Source organism: Terrapene carolina, unplaced genomic scaffold (genome assembly GCF_002925995.2).
Source record: "Terrapene carolina triunguis isolate 2854851 unplaced genomic scaffold, T_m_triunguis-2.0 Scaffold33956, whole genome shotgun sequence".
NCBI classification, from domain to species: domain Eukaryota; kingdom Metazoa; phylum Chordata; order Testudines; family Emydidae; genus Terrapene; species Terrapene triunguis.
The window spans coordinates 1,138,259-1,157,659 of record NW_020698307.1 but is presented as its reverse complement, the minus strand read 5'-3'; the positions used below and the strand labels follow the sequence as shown (position 1 = coordinate 1,157,659).

Genomic DNA, 19,401 nt, shown 5'->3' with positions numbered 1-19,401 from the left:
GTTTATCCATGCTGTCCTTACTAAATAATGGTACCTATCTTTATTGCAGTGTGATCTGTTTAGCATGGAAATAGCAACTTCAAGCTGCTTTTCACCAGGGCCAGGTAAAACCCCATTTTTAACTATAGTTGTGCTTAATACTGTTAAATTAAAAAACACCAGGTATAACACAGATTGCATAGGCATTTGATACAATTGGGGAATAATAGTAACTACAAATTTTGCTTGTTCTTTAATCCAAAGGCCCAAATACACATGGGGGGTGGGGACAGAATAACCATGTGCCAGCATCCCTTTACCCTGTGGAGGAAGGTAACTTTTGCAATTGGCTTTTAAAATTGTGTGTCTCTTTGAAAATGTTTTTTAATTAGTGTTTAAATTGTTGTTGGTGATTTAGGAGGCCTATGCTAGAGATAGGTGCGGGTTTTTTAAAAGTATTTGGTTGCAGACTGTTGGTTTGGTGTGTTTAAAACTGCTGGTTTTTTGTGTGTGTGATTCAGAGAGCCTATGCTAGAGATAAGTGTGTGGGGTTTTACAATATTTTATTTCAAAACAGTTTCGTTTTTACTCTGCAAAATGTGATGTGTTTCTTAAAATGAGTTGTTTTAAAATTAGTTAGTGTTGTTGATTTAGGGAGCCTATGAAGACATAGTTATGGTGGGGGAATTAAAAAGTATTTTATTGCACACTTTGTTTTTGGGTGCATGGTGGAAACATGTGCTTGTATTAAAAAATGTCCAGGTTTTAGAGGAACACTAGTGGTAGAAATAAATCAAAACCTGTGTGTGTTATACAGCCTGAAATGGATTATTTTGTTTTAAAGCTATGACTTTTTAAAGAGAAAAACACCCTAATGAGTACTTTATTTTTAAGTTTACAAGACCATTTCATGTGTTTTATAATAACAATGTTGTCTGCTCCACAGTACGGTCAAAACATGAGAGATCCTTAGACCAGAGTGCAAACAAGCTCAAAAGAAAAAGGAAAGAGACAGCTGAAAAGGAAAATTCTCCAGCATCAACGGCTGATGGATGGACGAAGCCCAGTAAATGTATTTTGCTTATTGGTTTGGTTATGTTATGAGGTTTTGTATTTTAAGCAAGTATTTTAAGGTGTGGGTGAGAAAGATGGTAAAGTTAAGTTTTGTAAAATGTTTATTTGATGCTAAATTGGAACTTCTGTTTTTCTTAATCAGGCATGGGCAGCTCTCCTGACAATGCTGTAGTCAGAGCTACAGGGACACCTCCACCAGAAAGAACCAGGAATCTGCTCTGAGACCTTTAACAACAACAACAGCGCCAACGCAAAACAGCACAAGAGTGCAGATGAGTTATCAGGGCAGTCCAAAGCTCGCATATGTCAAACCAAAGGACAAAACAAAAGACTCCAGTAAAAAGCAACCATGCAAACACAACTCCAGTTCCTCAGCGGTCAGCACCACACCAAACCCTGAGAAAACTGTGAGCAAAAACACACATATTCACAAACCCAGAGCATGCGCTTTAGGGGTTGTGAATGTGAGGGAAAACACACATATTCACAAACCCAGAGCACGCGCTTTAGGGGTTGTGAATAAAAAAACAAGGACTGAAAGTTCCGGCAATACTGGGGTATCTCTTTATGAAGTATCTGAAAATTATTACGAACCATTCTGCCAACACAATAAGCTTGGCACAACTCTTCGGTATTCTAAAAAGATTTGGCAAAAATATGACGCTTCGTTCAGAAAGCTGATGGCCACTGTATCCTCAGGGGTTCTCAAAGAAAGGAGGGCTGGAAACTACATCAAAAATGCAAAAGCTCTTGCGGGTGACTTTGGAAAAATTGAAGTATTTTTCAAAGAGGGTGGCTCTGAGCAGATGTGACTAGCCGTGGAAAGGGGCTTGGGTAAAAGGGGCATCCTCAAGGGTACACATCAGCTAAGGCTTAAACAAAAGGGGGACAGAATTTGGGGGATAAACAAACAGCTGCCAAAAGTTACAGGCCAGGATTGCTGTAAAATTTTTTAAAAAGGCTAAAGAGGTGATGAGGAGAAAAGAGCAAAAAGAGATGCCCCCTATTGAAGACTCTCAGACTGATGTGTCTGAGAATGGGGAGGAGGAAACAGAGTCTGATTTAGAAAATTCCCCAGAAGGCTCTCCAGACGGGTCCCTGTCTACTCCTGATGATCCTCGCGGTGCATGAGAAACTGGGGTGGTCAGATCAAAAAAAGATTATGCTCAGCGACATAGCAGCATTTGAACAGCATTTAGGAGTCAAAATACAGGTGGTGCTTTATGCGGCAAAAGGCGAGTGGTTTTTTTTTTTTAATGGGCCCAGTGTACCCCAAGACTTTTTTTTTTTATCCTGTTGAACAATGTGCATTACTATGGAGTTCTGGATGCGAAAGAGTTGTTTGGTGCGAAAAATTATTGTGAGTTTTGCGCATGGTGTAGTCACGAGCACTCTTGCAGGTATCTTTGCCACTTCTGCTTGAGTGCGACGAGCTCAGAGAGTGTGGGTGTGCAGCTGAGGTGTCCTAGCTGTAGACTGTATTGTTGCTCCAAAGAGTGTTTAGACAGACATGTCAACTGTGCATTGAAAAAAAAACAAGTCAAATGCCTGTCTAAAACTTTATGTGATCAGTGTTAGTCTTACGTGGACAAGGGGCACAGGTGTAAAGGGAGGCGTTGTAAGCAGTGTCAGGGTTTGATCACTGGTGATGTAGACAGCCACCTGTGTTTTATGGATAGCATTAGAAAGACTGAATCATCAGAAAAGTCTGTGTGTATGTTTGGGGGTGTTTTTTTTTTTTTTTTTTTACGATTTTGAATGCACGCAGGAGACGGGGTTGCATGTGCCCAATTAAACTTTTGCTATGTCCCTAAAGCTGGAAAAATCCTGGGAATTTAAAGGTGATGAGTGTCTTTCTACCTTTGTTAAGACCTTTATTGGCAAAAAGTTCCAGGACTCCGTGGGGTCTGGGGAGAGAACCCCAGCCCAGGAACAACAGCACAGCCAGGTCAGGGTGTGTTCCTTCTCCCCCCTCCCTCCCCGCTCTGTCAGAGGAGCTGCAGAAGACTTGACAGGACAGGACTCTGCATTCCCTTGGCCCGATTCTCCTGCTCACATCCGTGTGACCCAGGAGTAACAGGTTTATTTTAATTTTCCTGTTCCTGGAAATGTGCTGCCCTAACAGCAACTGCCCATTTCCCTGCTGCCAATTGCCTTCTGCTTGCTACCCAGCATTCCCCATGGTCTGCCTGGGTTCTGCTTTTCTTTTAGAAGGGCTCTCACTGCAGCTTTGCTCTCTGTTGTCCCGAAGAGATCCTGGCTTTCTGGGGAGATCTACTCCCCACCCTCTTTGTGTTCCTCCTCCAGTGACTCTTGCTGCTCGGCCTCAGGGGCTCCACTGTCCTCACGGTGGCATCATTGCATCCACACGAGTAATAGTCCACAAACTAACTTAATTCACATTGAATGTAGTGCACTTTTAAAGTGGAATCCAGTATTCACAACAAGTGGGGAGTTAGTGTGCTTTAAGGGTTTGTGTCATGTGCACACAGGCATTTTCAATCTGCATTAACTTGAATTAGACTGGATTAACACCCCCATCGAGATAAGTCCCTAGATTTCAAGTGCAGGGGCTGGGGGTTGGTTCTGCACTGTGTGACTTAGCCCTCGCAGTGGCAGGGTGATGCGGCAGAGAGAGCTGCTTCTCGGGCACAGGGCTGGAGTGTTGGGCTTGGGATTTCTATAGGCGCCTGTGCACTGTACATCCCCACTGCTTTTCAGGGGAACAGGACTTACTGTAAATAACCAGATGACACCGAAGATAACCCTGACTTCATGTCTGCAATTGCTCATCCAAATGGATCCCTGCTCCCCCAGCCAGGCCCCAAATTTCAACTGCTGCTCAGCCAAAGAGGCATCGAGACCTGTCAGAAACCATGTGATGTGAGCAGGCATGGAGCAAATCACCTTGTATATTCATTATGTGTGATGTGATTGGTCACTTAAGTCACCTGGGTTGAAATCACCACCAGACTGGGATGAAAGGGTTAGTGTGTGGACACAAGGGGGGTTAGGGCAGTGCCTGAGTAAGAGCCCGAGTTAACTCTGCTATGAAGACAGACCCTGTTGAAAACAGGCACTAACTTTTGTTTTTCCCAGTGGGTGCTCTGGCCCTGCTCCGCCCCGAGGCCCTGCTCCCGCGGGGCATCGTCCCCCAGGCCCCGCCCTCACTCTGTCTCTTCCTGCCCCTACTCTGCTCCCTCCCCGGAGGCCCCCCTGCCTACTTGCAACTTGCTCGTCTCCACCCCCTCCATGAGCCTCCCCGCCCACTCATCAGCCTCTCGCTCCTCTTTGCCCCCTCCCCCAAGCGCCTCCCACAGCCGCTCACTGATCAGCGGCCAGCCCCAGGACCCGCGCAACAGCTGATTGGCAGCCAGCACCAAACAGCTGTGGCTGGTGGGTGCTGGGCACTCCCTATTTTTTCCATGGGTGCTCGGGCCCCAGAGCACTTACCGAGACAGTGCCTATGCTCTTAGTGCAGAACACAGCCCCCAGATTAGGTACGGCAGGATGAGGAAATAAAACTTCTTTTCCAACTACCAGAAAACCCAAAGCAAAGAGGTGACTCCTCTGAGTGTTTCAGGTCACTCTGAGGTATTTACACTGCAGACCATGAATCAGGAAGCTTCAGGTCTCTTCAAATACCTGCTTAAAGCAACCTGACTGTAAACAACAAGCCATTGTCCGCATCTGACTCAGAGCCCAGGGAACCAGTCTGAGTGGTTTGCAAAGAACTGTACAGAGATGAGGATAAGTTCATATAAATAAATGTTTCTGCTAAGACTCCAAGCTCCAAAATGCTTCAATAGTAAATATTTTGTATGATTGCCATATCTGGAGCAGTCAATCAATTAACGACACAGAAGTTTTGTTTTTAAAAACTTTCTCTATACATGGATACCCCCATAAACCTCAAGTACACAGAGAGCAAACAGACCCAAATACAAACAGAGAATGTTACACACAGCTGTGTCCTCTTCCTGATGCTCAGGGAAGCCATTCCAAAGGTCACTCCTCACTCACCGGATCTATGTGTCCTGCCTTGGTCACCACAATTCCTTGGTAACACTGCCAAACAGTTTCCCATTCCAAAGTCGCAGGGACGTTCTTCAGAAAGGCACCAAGGCCAAAGCCTGAGGAATCTTCTGATTCCACAACCAACAAATTCACCCCAGCCATGCCACCAGCATCCAGAATCTGAGCTTTTGGCCCAGCCCACTCTGGCACTGTACGGGGGCCATTAAAACTTGTCTCTGGCTGGGAGACACTTTCCCCCGTACAGGCGCTGTGCAACACAACCGCAGGCTCTGCATCAAAGGGCCCCGTGCTGGGAGTGAAGCTTGGAGTTAGCAGGGCTGGGAGGGAATGTGCTGCAGGCAGAAGGAGGTGGGTCCATACTGTTAGCACGATGGACATTTTTGACAGTGCTGCCGCCCATAGGCGGCCCACACTGGGGTCCTATGACTTAGGGTAGCTCCCCTGGCTACCTTAAATTACACTGGGGGATGTTTTATCCCCTCCCGCCCCCCAGAGCAGCCTGAAATCCCAAGGATGCAAAAGTGGTGTCAAGCGACTTTTCCCATCTCTCCCCCAGAGCTGTGAGTTCTCTGCTGCATGTCCCAGAGGCCCGGCACAGTATCGCACCCTGTGTTTCTAGACCTTGTGGTTGCAGAGATAACCCTGAAAAGGAACTGAGTGTAAGTGATGCAGTGATGCCTGCCTGAGTCTGCAGACAGCCTGAAACAATAGCGCTAAGAAAGGGGAACTTCTCCATTCCTCACAGCTCAGTGGACTCATAATGCCATGGAATTCAGTGTGTCTGCCACAGAATTTACAGGTTGCCCAAAGTTTTATCTTCTGTGTCCCTGCCCTGCTGCAGACAGGAGTGGGGGGAGCCACCCCTCACCTAAACAGCCAACACCCCAGTCAGAGAAGGAATCTTCCCTCCCTCTTTCAAACAGTTGCAATAGTCCAATCAACACTGAGCAAACCCAAACTGGATGCTTCAGTTTTCACCACTATTACCAGCATCATATCTATTCCTGAGCGAGCTGAGAGGGGAGCTAGCAAACAGCCCACTACAAGCTCATCTAGCTGTGGCTAACACTCCAGACACGGCTCTCTCTGGATTGAGGCCAGGCCATTGAACTGCAACTGCTTTCGGGGCACTGATGGACGATCTCCTTCTGTCACTGGACACGTGGTTAGAAACTGACCAAGGAGCTATAAACTCCTGCTGACATGATGCTGTAAACGAGCGGCATTCCCACTCCGCTCCAGAGTCTGCACATGCTGTGTGGGGTCAAACTCACCCCTGCCCTGCCCTGGGACTTTGTTTTATTCACAAGGTAACTCACAATAACACAACGGGAACTCCAGCCCCAGCTTTCCTCCCAGTCTGGCTTTTCCTAGGGCTCCTCCTGTGGTGCCAGCAGAGAATGGGCGCAGCAGGTCCTGGGGTAGCTGACAATGGGACATACTCACTAAGATAGAGCGCTCACAGCGGGCAAGGGCCATAGCTGGCCCCTGGCTGCCCAGAGGGAAGGGCCTGTGAGCTTACAGAGCTGGGCACAGGAAGCACAGAGGGGTCCAGGTCTAACAGAGGCAGATGTCCCGACCAGTACTGCCCGTGGAATTTCACTACGGACCAGAGTTACGAAGGTACGGCAGTGCCTACAGAGGCAGACAGATGCCTAGTGGGGTTCTCAAAAGAATCTAAGCAAGTAATGCGCCCAAGGGAAATCAATAGGAGTTAGGTACCTAAGGGTTATTGAAACCAATGGGAGTTAGGTGCCTACAGACTATTGAAATCAATGGGAGTTAGGTGCCTAAACCGAGTAAGCACTTTTGACAACCCCACAAGGTACCTATCTGCTTCTTTAGGTTCCTAAATGCCTTTGAAAACCTGGCCTTACATCCCTCCCTGCTTATCTAGAGGAGGACTTATACAAACCAAACCAAACACAACACCAGAAATCACATCTAGAAATCCTCCTCTGACATTCCACCCAGAGATCTGTCACAGGCCAACTTTCCCAACGCAAGCCTCCTGCACAGGGATTCATGCCACTTTGCTTGTGCATTGGAAATGGCAGGCGACCAGCCTTCTGTGGTCTGGAGCAGAGGAGGGAGCTCCTAATCCTCAGCTCAACAACTGGGACTTTCTGATTTTGCCTCTAGAACATGCCTGGCAAGAGCTGGAAGCTTCGGTTCCCTGGAACGCTGGACAGTCCCCGTTTAGAAGCGTCAGGGACCAGACTACCCATGACAGGCTCCTGTAAGGGAGAATGAGACAACCCAGACCAACCTGGAAGTAATTAAATCCTATGTGGCTAGTTGGCAGTTAAATAGCTAATGAGCCTGATAAAGGGTTACCAGGGCTCAGCTGTAGGGATCCTAGGGACAGGAAGCTGCTGAAGAGAGGAGCTCCCAGGAGAGCTCACCAGAGCAAGGAGCCTGGAAGAGGTGCTTTTGGAGCAGTGGTCCCCAAACTGTGGGTCATGCCCCTCTAGAGGGCGTGGAGGAACATTTGGGGGCATGGCAGGGCCTGGACCAGCCCCCAGCCCTGCTCTGCCCCCAGCTCCACTCCGGCCCCACCCTAAGCCTCAGCAGCAGCTCCGGCCCCGGCCTCAGCCACCGACTCCCAGCCCTGCTCCGGGCTGTGACCCCAGCTACAACTCAGTCCGCACCAGTGGCTTCCTGGCTGAAGCCCCCAACTCCTGGCCCCAACTGCGGGTCCACTCCCAGTCACAGCCCCTGTCTCCTGGCCCCAATTGTGTCCCCGTTCCTGGCCCAGCTCCCGGGGTGGGGGTGCAAACCAGGTAAGGGAGGGCATGACCAAAAAAGTTTGGGGACCACTATCCTAGACAGAGGAGCTCCCCTAAGGGGGAGGAGCTGCCAGAGATGACAGTGACAGCAGCAGCTGTAGCAGGACAGATCTCTGGAGAGCTGCTCCCGGCTGGAGAAAGTGGATGCAGAGAATAAAGGCACAGTCTGAAATGACCCCAGCTCCAGGAGGGAGGGCTGGAGTCATCTGATTCCACGATGGAAACTAATCCAAGCCCAGCCCCGGGAAAGAGGACTGAGGACTCCTGACTTGAGGACAGTGAGGAGCTTGAGTGAGAGCTGGAGGCTGGAGCAGAGTGAAGGAAAAGATTTTATTTTGGGGTTTACTTGGACTCAGAGCGGACCCCAGCAGGGAACTTTTCTCTCAGATCTTTTAGACTGTGAGGCATAATTTAAGGAGTGCTGAAGAGGGTAAACTAAGGCAAGTGCTTTCCAAGACACCCTAAAATGGCTGAGGGTGGTAGCTGAGGGTGCCACTGCATGATAAGTCTACAAAACTGGAACCCATTTAACAGAAGTGCTGCCCCTTCCCCATGCAGACAGAGCCTCGCTCTCTTCAGTCAGTCTGCGTGGGCCCCTCACCACAGGGTCTGTCCCCAACAGAACCTGCATCACAGAGTGGGAACCTGGAGCGAACACAGCACAGGGTTTTGGGCCACCCACCTGGCTTCCAGTGTCCCTGTCCCAGCTCCCAGGCTGCTCCCACTCCCCCACAGCCTCCAGCTCCCCCCTTCCTCAGGCTGCCTCTCCCCAATCCTGTTCCCTGGGGGGTGACCCAGGGTCCAGCATGGAGCCATCAGGGTCACTACAATACTGTCTACCACTCCCAGAAGACAGGCACAGGATGGGCTCAGGGAGTGGCTGGCTCCACAATGGGACCCTCGTGCCCCCTCCCCCAGTGTTCACTGCTGCCCTTGCTGGGCCTTGTCTGCACTCAGACTGGGAGCCCTGTGGGACTGGCAGCCCCTTGTTCTGTCTCTGCAGAGCCTGGCTCATGCGTGGGCGCTATATCAATAACGCTCACTGCCCAGCCCCTAAGGTCTGCATGACAGTGCGTGGCCTTCCCCATTGCACATGGGAACCCTGGGAGGAAGGAAGCCCTGGTTACTCTGCCCCACACACAGGGTTGGCTCTGGCTTTTTTGCCACCCCAAGCAAAAAAAAAAAACCCTCAGGGCAGCTGGAGCGGCGAAGCAAAAAAAAAAAAAATTACCCATAAAAAAAAAACACAGGGTCAGGGGTGGCTTGCCTGCGAGAGGTCCCGGGTCCCACGGATTTGGCGGCATGCCTGCCGCCCTCGCAGGGACCGGCAGGGTGCCCCCAGCGGCTTGCCGCCCCAGGCACGTGCTTCGAGCAGTGGTGCCTGGAGCCACCGCTGCCCACACATTCATCCTGAGACTCCCCCGAGCTGCCAGATCCGGATCCCTGGGGTCAGAGCGCGGGCAGTCGAGTGGCACTGACTGGCCGGGGCTGCTGGGGTGGGTGAAAGGAAAGGAAAAGCATGTGCTGAGCCTGCGAGTGCAGCAGCAGAGGCAGCGGCAGAGAGAGGGGGCGCAGCCATTGAGAACAGCAGGGTCTCCACCTGCAGGGGAGGGGTCAGCGCTGGGACAACAGGCTCGGTCAGGCGCTATGGGGGGGGCGGGGCTGGAGATGAGGGGTTTGGGGTGCAGGAGGTGGCTCAGGGCTGGGACAGAGGGTTGGGGTGCAGGACAAGGTGTGAGGTCCTGGCAGTGCTTACCACGGCTCTTGGAAGCGGCCGCCAGGTCCCTGAGGCACCTAGGTGCATGGGTGGCCAGGGAGGCTTTGTGTGTTGCCCTCGCGGCTGCAGGCGCTGCCCCTGCAGCTCCCTATAGTCACGATTCCCAGCCAATGGGAGCTGCGGAGCCGGCACTCAGGGTGTGGGCAGCGCACGGAGCTTCCCTGGCTGTCTATGTGCCTATGGGCCGCAGGGACCTGGCGGCTGCTTCCGGCAGCCTGCCTTAGCTCCGGTTCCCCACTGCGCCGCTGACCAGACTTTTAACGGCCCAGTCGGCAGTGCTGACCAGAGCTGCCAGGGTCCCTTTTTGACTGGGTGTTCTGGTCGAAAACCAGATGCCTGGCAACCCTAAACCTGTCCTGCCCCAGCTGTTACATTTACTTGTTATACACCTCAGATACTGCACAGATCAACATGGCCCAGAGAGCAGGGCTTCCTGGCTCCACATCATGACTCTCTGTCCCTCCCACACTGATCCCTGCAACCCCCCACCCACCTATACCTCTTCATCCCCCGTCCTCTGCACAGACACACACCTTTAAGCCCCATCCCCTGCCATAAATCCATATCCCAGGGCCAGTCTCCTGCCCCACTGCACATTGTTATTTGCATTCCAGTAGCACCTAGAGGTCGCACTCAGAGCTGGGCCCCACGGCACTAGGTCCTGTACACACACACTCAGGGCCAGGCTCCACTATGCTAGCTCCTGTACGCACACACTCTGAGCTGGGCTCCACAGTGCTAATTACTGTACACACACACTCTGAGCTGGGCCCCATGGCGCTAGGTCCTGTATGCACACTCTCAGGGCCAGGCCCCACAGCACTAGGTCCTGTACACACACACTCAGGGCTGGGCCCCACAGTGCTAGGTCCTGTACACATACACTCAGGGCTGGGCCCCACTGAGCTAGGTCCTGTACACATACACTCAGGGCTGGGCCCCACTGCGCTAGGTCCTGTACACACACACACACTCCAGACTGTAAGATGACACAGGTCCTACTCCAAAGAGTTCACAATCTAGGGTCCTGACCCTGAAAATATTTATAGCCAGGTATAACTTTACTCAGAAACCTGCCCCTCTTCCCCACTCACCCCTCCAGGTACTGCCCCATCTCCCTCCTCCCCTTTATCTCTGAACTCAGTGAACCCAGTCTGCAAACAATGCTTGTGTCTCCAGCTGTCTTAGAACCCTTCCAGTCTGACGTCCCTCCTTCCCACTCTAGTCAGATGGCTCTCACTGGGGTCCCTAATGATCTTCCTTGCCAAATCTCAATGCCCACAATCACAAGATTTTTTTTTATTCCTCCCTCTGCACACCCAGGCCATTTCCAAACACCACTGCTCCTTCCTGACTGTTATCTCCAGAATCGTCCTTTTCTCACCATCCCTGCAGCACAGGCCCTCACTCAAAGGCCCTCACTATATCCCGCCACTATTAACATCCTCTTCTATGGCTCCCAGACACACCCACTGTTCCCCATTCTGTCCACACAAACTGCATCTAACAAAAAGACAGTCCCTGCCCCAGGGAGCTCAACCTCTGCATGGCCAACTGGGTACTAACTGGTGAGGGACAAGAAGCTTGTGAGGGAGTGGAGCTGAAGGGGGTCTCAGTGGAGGGACACTAAGTGGTGGATGTGGTAGCAGAGACAAGCCCCTGAAAGCTGATCCTAGCAGCAGTGTTTTGGATGGAGGTGAGGGGACAAAGCGGAACAAAGCGGCTGGTGTCAAGGCTGGGCAGGAGGAGATCACAGTAGTGGAGGTGTGAGATGATGGGGTGAACGAGAGCCTGGGCTGTCAGGACAGACAGGAGATGCTGAATCTGTGACGTGTTATGTACACAGAAGCAGGGAGACTGGGGTGAGGTCAGGACATGGGGGCTTAGAGAGAGGCTGAGTCAGAGTCAATGCCCAGATTTCTGGCCTGAGTGATTGGGCGAATGGACGTGTTGTAAGGGTGGCCAGCACTGTATTTCAAAATTACAGGATAGTTTTTTCTGCTCTCCCCAACCCCCGACCTGGGCCTACATCATGGAGTGGTTCTCCCAGCCAGAGCAGAGGAAATACCCCCTGGACTCCTCCTGAAAGAAGCCACCTCGAGCAGGGCCCAGACCCCAGGCCTTCCACTCCGCTCTGAGCTCCCTCCAGCCAGCCCAGGCCTCATACCCCACCACAGGGCCACAATCCCTGGCCCACAGGAGGGGCAGAGATCCTGGTATCTTGCTCTGGTGGGGTCCAGCGTGCGGGATGGGAGGCAGGGAGGAGGGAGAGCAGCCACAGCCCCCTGCCTCTGGGAGGGCTCGTGGTGTTATCCAAAGCGCTGAAGAAACTAGGAAGTGGGGTGGGCTGTGAGAGGTGCGGAAGAGATTAAACACTCAGCTGTTGAGCTTAAATTGCCCTCTGGACATCAACAAGGAGGAGACGTCAGACAGGCCGAGATGTGGGATGGGATGGAGGGGGAACAGTCTTTAGCGGAGAAGGAGTTTGAGAGACATTGGCATAGAGGTGGTATCTGAAGCCATGTGTGTAGATAGGAGCTACTAGAGGCAGCGTGTGGAGAGAGGAGAGCTGGGGGCCAAACACTGAGCTTTGGGGGACATTCTCTGAAAGAGGGAGACAGGAAGAGACCAACCCAAGAAAACAGACATCGAAGAAGTGATTAGAAAGGCAGGAGGAGAACTGGGAGAGGAGGGAGCTGTGAAAACCAATGATTTAATGGTGACAGGAGTGGTCAGTGGAGTCAGAAGGAGGAGCATGAGGCTAGCACAAGTGTAACCCTTCTGCCCATCTAAATTGGCAGCAACAAGGGCCGGGTTCTGTATCTAGGGGTTCCGTTTCAATAACACAATGCAAAACCAGCTCGAGCCTCCACCCAGTGACTTGGGACAATTACATACCACCCCCCTGGGTACCTCTAAGAGGCAATACTTCCCCTCTCGCAAGCACGGAGTCTGAGTGTAGCGGAAAATGTTTAATAACATGAGGTAAACGACATCAGCATAAAATTGGAAAAACACCACAAACAGGATTCATAACACAAACCATGAGCAAAACCCACCCCCAGCAAATTGGGCTGTGTCCTTTCCCTTTGGTTCTTGAATCCAGCAACCCAAAAATCACCCAGAGTCCCCAAAGTCCAACACCCCCAAAGTCTCTTGGGTCCAGCAACCACCCAAAGTCCCAAAAGTCCAACAACCCCCAAAGTCTCTGTCCCTGGTCAGTGCAGCCCCAGAGTAAAAAGGGGGGGCACGCAGGGTGTTAAGGGGCACCTTACGTGATCCAAGGCTGGCCAGCCGTCTGTTTCTCCGTGGGGGTTCCACCGCAGCCTTTACCACGAGCCAGTCCACTTTCCTGCCATCCCATGAACTGCTCCGCTCTACAAGCTGCTCCACTCCGCTCCCCAACCTGTGAGCCATTCCAGCCGTCCCCGCAAACAGCTCCACTCGCCGTTCCTTGGGCCACTCCAACCGGCCCCGCAAGGCTCCACGCCGCTCCTCCAGTCGACCCCACAAATTGCTCCGCCAGCTGCTGAGCAATATAGCTTCAGGCTCCCCCACTAGTTAACACAGCACTCAGTGATCTCAGCTCTTAATAACATCAGCTCTTTTGTGATTTCAGCTCTTAGCAATTTCAGCTCATAGTATAGTAGGGGAGCCCCAGTGCTGGTGCACCATTGGCCCAAAGTGAATTCAGCTCAGCAGCCTGTAACTAGACTCCTAAGGGAATCAAAGTTAGCTCTGACATTCAACAGTGGAGAGAGGAGGTGGTACAATGGGTGTTTCAAACCCTCAGAGGGGGCCCATGCCATCAGATACAAATACCTGTCCCCATCCTCTCTCAATTCCCTGGGTTTTGTAACCCATGCCCCTTGTCAAGCAAGTGCTACTTAGGTAATGGTGAAGGACTCACTCAGTCCTTCTGTCATACAACAGTTCCACTGGCCTTGATTCACAGAATCAGGGTAACAAAACTTTATTCTTCCTGCCCCAATAACAGAGAAACGGGGGATCCCACACCAGCCAAAGTAACCACTTTCAGTTGCTGTTGTTTCATGCCAGGCAAGTGGGTGTGCCTATGCAAACAAGATTAACCCCTGGAGTTCTTTTCCACACTCGCCATAATTCACCACCAGATGTCAGGGTAGAGCTCATCCTGACTCTGCTTACATCAGCTAGTGTAGGAGTATGTTATTGTTGTTGTAAAGGATTTAATAATAGTAATACCGTTCATGTCCATGCTCATCATGCATTGTCATTACATCCAATCAAAACCCCTAAGGTTGAAGCATCTGATGTAGAATCTGAATTCCAAGACTTAATGCATATAGAGATTTGAGAAGGTTTTGTTGTACTAGTAGTACAAAAGGGGGGGGGTTGTGGAAGCAGAGAAAGAACTGACAGGAAGGGGATGCAATGCATGACAGTTCGTTAGCAAGAGTCAGGCTAACTGTAACCCTAATAACGCGAGATTTGTAGAAGCGAGGATTGTGTGAGGCGAGTGGGAAAGAACTGTGTGAGAAGTTGTTGCGACCTTATGTAGATAATGTGTAGAAAATATTGTATGTAGACTAGAGTCAAAACAAGTGAGAAAAATAAGATATCAAGATGGCCTATGTATAAACAAAATGCAGCTGTTGCTTATTATTGTCTGTAATGAAAGGTATAAAGGTTTGCTGTAATTGTTTACCTGTAGAGAGACCTGTTTAGCTCTCTCCCTCTACGCAATTGTTAGAGAAAATAAAGTATCTGACTTGCTGTACCCAAACAAGGAGTGAGAACTCTGTTATTCTCCGACACCAGCAATAGCAACAGCAGCAAACCCAGCGAGGAGGCCGGAGCTCCTACCTGACACCAGCCTGTGAACCTGTAGAGTGAGGCAGAGAGCGACATAGCCGGGCAGAGCGGAGCTCACTGTGGAGCCGCGGGAGAATGAGGGAATCTTCCCCATCATCATAGCTTGATCTGGGGAACAGGAGAAATAACAAACCAGACGGTGAGTGATTGTGATGCATTGAAAGTGACACAGGGCAGTGGGGAGGCGGTAACAAGCCTCACTGTTGCCTGCCATACACCAGAATGGAAGGGATTTCCCCCACAGTCCTCGTCTGCCGTGGCTCTGAGCAGGGTTAGATGTTGCTGTGATTAAAACCCAGAACTGCCAGAAGCCAGTCCATGCCACGGCTGAGACCTATGGAGCTCTCTGCTCTATTTAGATTGTGTAAGGACCTGGGGAGCAGTGTGGAAAATAGGCACTACAGGAAGTACTGCCCACGAGACCCAGAGTGACAGTACCCTGTGGGCCTCTGATTGGCCAAGTGTCCCTACTTAACCGCAGGGCTTGCCCCAGGAAGATGTCTGGGCAACCACCCAGACCTTTGCCTACTATGATGCTGGACTTTGCCTTGTCTCCTGATCTCTGACCCTGAATCCAGCCTCTTGATTCTAATCTGGTACTACCTCTGGTATCTGACTCTGACCCTGATTCTTGTTTACGGACCCTGGCCTTGTGATTCCTCTAACTCTGGCCCAATGACTCCCATCCCAGGTGGGCAGACCTCAGCCCAGCTGTGACCACTAGGCAAGACTGCCTGTGCCCTGGTCCTTTAAACCTGGGCAGAGGGGATCTCTCACTATTGGGGTGTCCAGCTCCCAGCACAGTGGGGCCCCATCTTGGCTGGGGCATTTAGATGCTACCATGGGACATATTAGGGAAAACAAGCCAGTGCAGGCAAAGCCTTTGAATGGGGTATGAATGGCCACTGATCACTGTGGGGGAAAGTGGCCCCATCTCCCAGCCACACTTGTCCTAGGGGAGGGGTCTCTGGGGATCTCCCTATGAGCAGATCAGTCCCTGACCTGAGTGATTTTTTGTGTCAGTGACCCACCCTCACTGCCTCCAGCACTGGTGTAAATGTCAAAGAAATTCTGAATGGGGTCACCACATCTCTGTGCCCCCTGGGATCTGCACCATTTAAACCACTCTCAGGGTATGTCTACACCGCCACTGGGAGTGAGCTTCCCAGCGCTGGTAGACAGTCGTGCTAGCTCTCCTTGAGCTAGGATACTAAAAATAGCAGAGTAATGGGGTAGCCTAGGTGGCAGATCAGGATTCCTGCCTGAGATCAAACCTGTCTGGACTCCTGGGATATGTACCCGGGTGGCTAGCTTGAGCCGCCACCTGTGCTTCCCCCTGCTACACTGCTAGATTTAGCAAACTAACTTGAGCACAGCAAGGATGTGTCTATATACCCACACTGGGAAGCTCAGTCCCAGCTGCAGTGTAGACGTACCCTTAGAGACAAAGAGCTTTAGATAAATGTTAGAGTCACTCATGGCTCATGCTCCACCCTAGCCGTGCAGCCCCTGCCAGGCTGTGCAGTGGTGTCAAGTCCTCCCAGGAACCAGGCTGTACCTGTAACTTCCCCTAGACTGGGACGGTCACCATGTTACCCACAGAGAGGCCAGTATTGGTCAGGAAGGGAGCCTGACCAGGGCTCCAGGGCACAGAGTCACGGCCTCCCCATGTGATTCCCACTGACAGAGATCTGGGAGGAGGTGATGCACCCCCTGCCCTGGCAGAAACCTGTAGGATGGGTGGCAGTGGTAACAGCACCTGCCCTCCCTCGGGGCAATGGCCCTGCAGACTTGGGTGGGGATGGGAGGGATTCACTGAATCTGGACCAAGGTTTTTCTCTTCTTGTCTTTCAACAGCGCACTCTGGAACATCAGTTTAGTGACAATAACAAAGGGGAGGAGGGGGAAGAGAAACACAAATACACAAACACACACACACACACCTGTCACAAAGGGAGCCCAGCTCTGTGCCAGCCAGCATCCCAGTCTGTGTTCAGATGCAGAGAAATCTCTGAATTTGCAGGGACTTTCCCACAGCCAGGTTTACTTTCAGAGTCAGGAGGTGCCGGTTTCTCCCTGAGGATCCCTTCAGTGAGGCCCATTGGTGATAACAGCCCATCTGAAGGGACCTCAGCACTGTGTGTCCGGAAATCTCAGCCAGAGCTGTGCAGCTGGGGATCCAGAGCCCGGAGCTCCTCTCCCTACTGAATCCCAGAAAGAAGCTTTGAATCAGAAAGTCTAGAAGGTTAGTGAAGAATTAGCGCACATAAGGAAAACCTGAAACATTTTACTTCAAACATTCTGTTTCCTTTTATCGCTAACAACAAACACAGCCCCCCAAGCCCGGCACCCCAGGCAGTCGCCCAGGTTACGTGCCCCTAAATCCGTCTCTGGTCCCCATGTCACTTACTGAGGCTGCAGCACCAGTTCCACACACAGGGTCATGAAGCGGGAGGGTTTGAGACCCGACTCTTCATTGTTATTTTTGTTACATTTGTAGCTGAATTGACTGGGCCGAGCTCCCTCCCGGCCTGGGCCTTCCACTCACTTCAAAACTGAAAGTGCAAAAGTAGCAGGAAGTTAAGGTAACGGTCTGTGTCCCTGGCTGTTTGGGGCAGAGCAAATTCCTCTTAAAGAAACAGCCCCACCCACAGTTTGCCGGGTGTGCCAGTGTAGGGGTGTCAATGCCCACCCCCCCCAAGTTGCTATTCCTGATCTCCAGGGATCGCTGTGTTATCAGTAATTCAGATAAAACATGGTCAATATTTCTAGCCTCAGATACAAATGTTACATGCATACAGGTTGGATAAACACAGTCAATAGGTCTTAAGTTTTGCAGTGATACCCCACATCAGCCATCTTGCATAAAGAATATATTAGCTATGTCATATCCATATCATAAGCATATTTTCATAAAGAATGTAGAGGATAATGTCACACCCCACATATATGTTTGCTGATCTGCAAATAGTAAAGGAGCCTGCACCTTTGGGTGCAAACGCTCATAACAATAGTGCAGAGCCATGCAAGCTCCATGATTCTGTGTGAGATGGCAGACAGTGAGGAGGGCCAGGCAGGTTTGTGGGTTTAGAAAAAAGGTGTAAACTTTATGTATATGTTTATGTATGGGATACATATAAAATTAGTGGATGGTTAACAATGCATTATAAGAAGTTGGATCCCATGACCACAATCACCCCTGTCTGACCTGTTTGGTACCCAGCATACACTGCCAAACCAAAGCTTCCCAAAATACAGTGGGATATCTATTCAATGTGCACCTCACTCTGAATCTAGACAAGTGCTTTTGGTGAGTACCCTGACTGCTGAGACAAGGAGTCCAGGAGGCATGCACACAAGTGACATAGTAACCATGGTGACTCTATGGTGACATAACTTGAGTTAATCCACACTTAAAGTGTAGATATGGCCTTAGGTCTATGAAATATTTGGGAGAGGTAACAGGAACAGTATGAGGGTAGACTAAGATTCATTCAGGTGTTTAGGCTCAAGGTATTGGAACTGGCCTTACTGCACCCTGCAGGCTCAGGAACAAAGAGGCACATAAAAAAAAGAGATAATTTATTTATTAAAATTTCTTGACTCGAGGGTGTATAACTCATGATTTTAGAATTCTTGTGGTTGTAAAGGTATCTTGTGGTTGTAGATGTGTGTTCATTATATTTTGAAAGGCAAAACTATGAATGGGTTGAACAAAGAATTAAATCAGTCCATCAGGATAAGTACATTGGCTATTAGCCAAAATAATCAGGGATGCAGGCCCATGCTCTGCTTGTCCCTAAACTGTCCTTTGACTGCCAGATGCTGGGAGTGGACAATGGGATGGTTCACTGAGTCATTGCCTGGTCTGATCATTCCCTTAGAAGCACCTGGCACTGGCCACTGTCACAAGACAGGATACTAGATTAGGCGGACTACTGGTCTGACCCATGATGGCAGTTCTAATTTTCTGCAAAAATGACAATAGATTTTTTCCAGGGAGAAAGACATTATAGGAGATAGTATACTGCCTTTATTGAATATTTCAGAATCAAGTTGTACACAATGGCATGCGGAAAAACACTAAGGGCTAGACTGAGAGGCAAAATAACAGTTGCAAAAATGCAATCCCCATTGGTGGATTAACTCAAAACAAAGTTTTGACACTAGGCCAGAAAATCAGTCAGCTCTAAAATGAGAAGAAAAAATTAAATTTAAAAATTCAGGGAATTCAGGGAATCCCAGCAGCAGATAAGACAACTTGGGAAACTGCTAGGAGACTCTATGCATTCAGATACAGTGATAAGGGATTCTTTGTTTCTGAGGGGATATGTGTAAAATGTTTCACTGAATTAAGTCTCAGGGATTATCTATACTGGCAAGTTAAAGCGCTCTAACTTGCTGGCTCAGGGATGTGAAAAATACCCCTCCCCACCGAGTGCAGCAAGTTTGAGCGCTTTAAAGTGCTAGTGTGGACAGGCTCGGCTCCCAGTGCTCAGAGCTAATCCCTTCGTCGAGGTGAATTACCAGGAGCACTGGCACCCATGGCAGCGCTTTGAACTTTGTAGTGTAGACATAGCCTCAGTAGGTTAGATCAGACAAAGAGGAGCTGCATTGACTAGGCATTGGGATGCCTGTGCCTTTAAGAACCCGGCCCTGTGCCTGTGCCTTTAACAACCCAGCCCTGGGAAGCCGATGCTGAGAGGTGCTGTCTGTCTGTGAGAGGGGAAATAAAAAAAGCCCCTTTGCCCCCAACCATTTTTGCAAACACGGGTGTCTCAGTCCCACTGGCGTAACTGTTATCCCCTGTGCCCTGCCTGTGCCAGGTTTTGCCTTCTGTCACCCTCTGCCAGCGCCTCACCACGAGCTTAACTCCTGCTCCTCCCCCCC

The 19,401-nt window shown here is 50.5% G+C and overlaps 1 protein-coding gene across 1 annotated transcript in view; it reads right to left on the bottom strand.

Annotated features, from left to right (window-relative positions):
- Positions 1 to 14,608, bottom strand: part of LOC112119040 (butyrophilin subfamily 1 member A1-like) — a gene marked incomplete at its 3' end in the record, with an annotated part of 37,898 nt that extends 23,290 nt beyond the window's left edge. The window contains exon 1 of the mRNA XM_029914257.1: positions 14,503 to 14,608. Within this exon, the coding sequence (XP_029770117.1) occupies positions 14,503 to 14,608 (106 nt within the window). The remainder of the gene's footprint in view (positions 1 to 14,502) is intronic.
- Between the last annotated feature and the right edge of the window lie 4,793 nt (positions 14,609 to 19,401).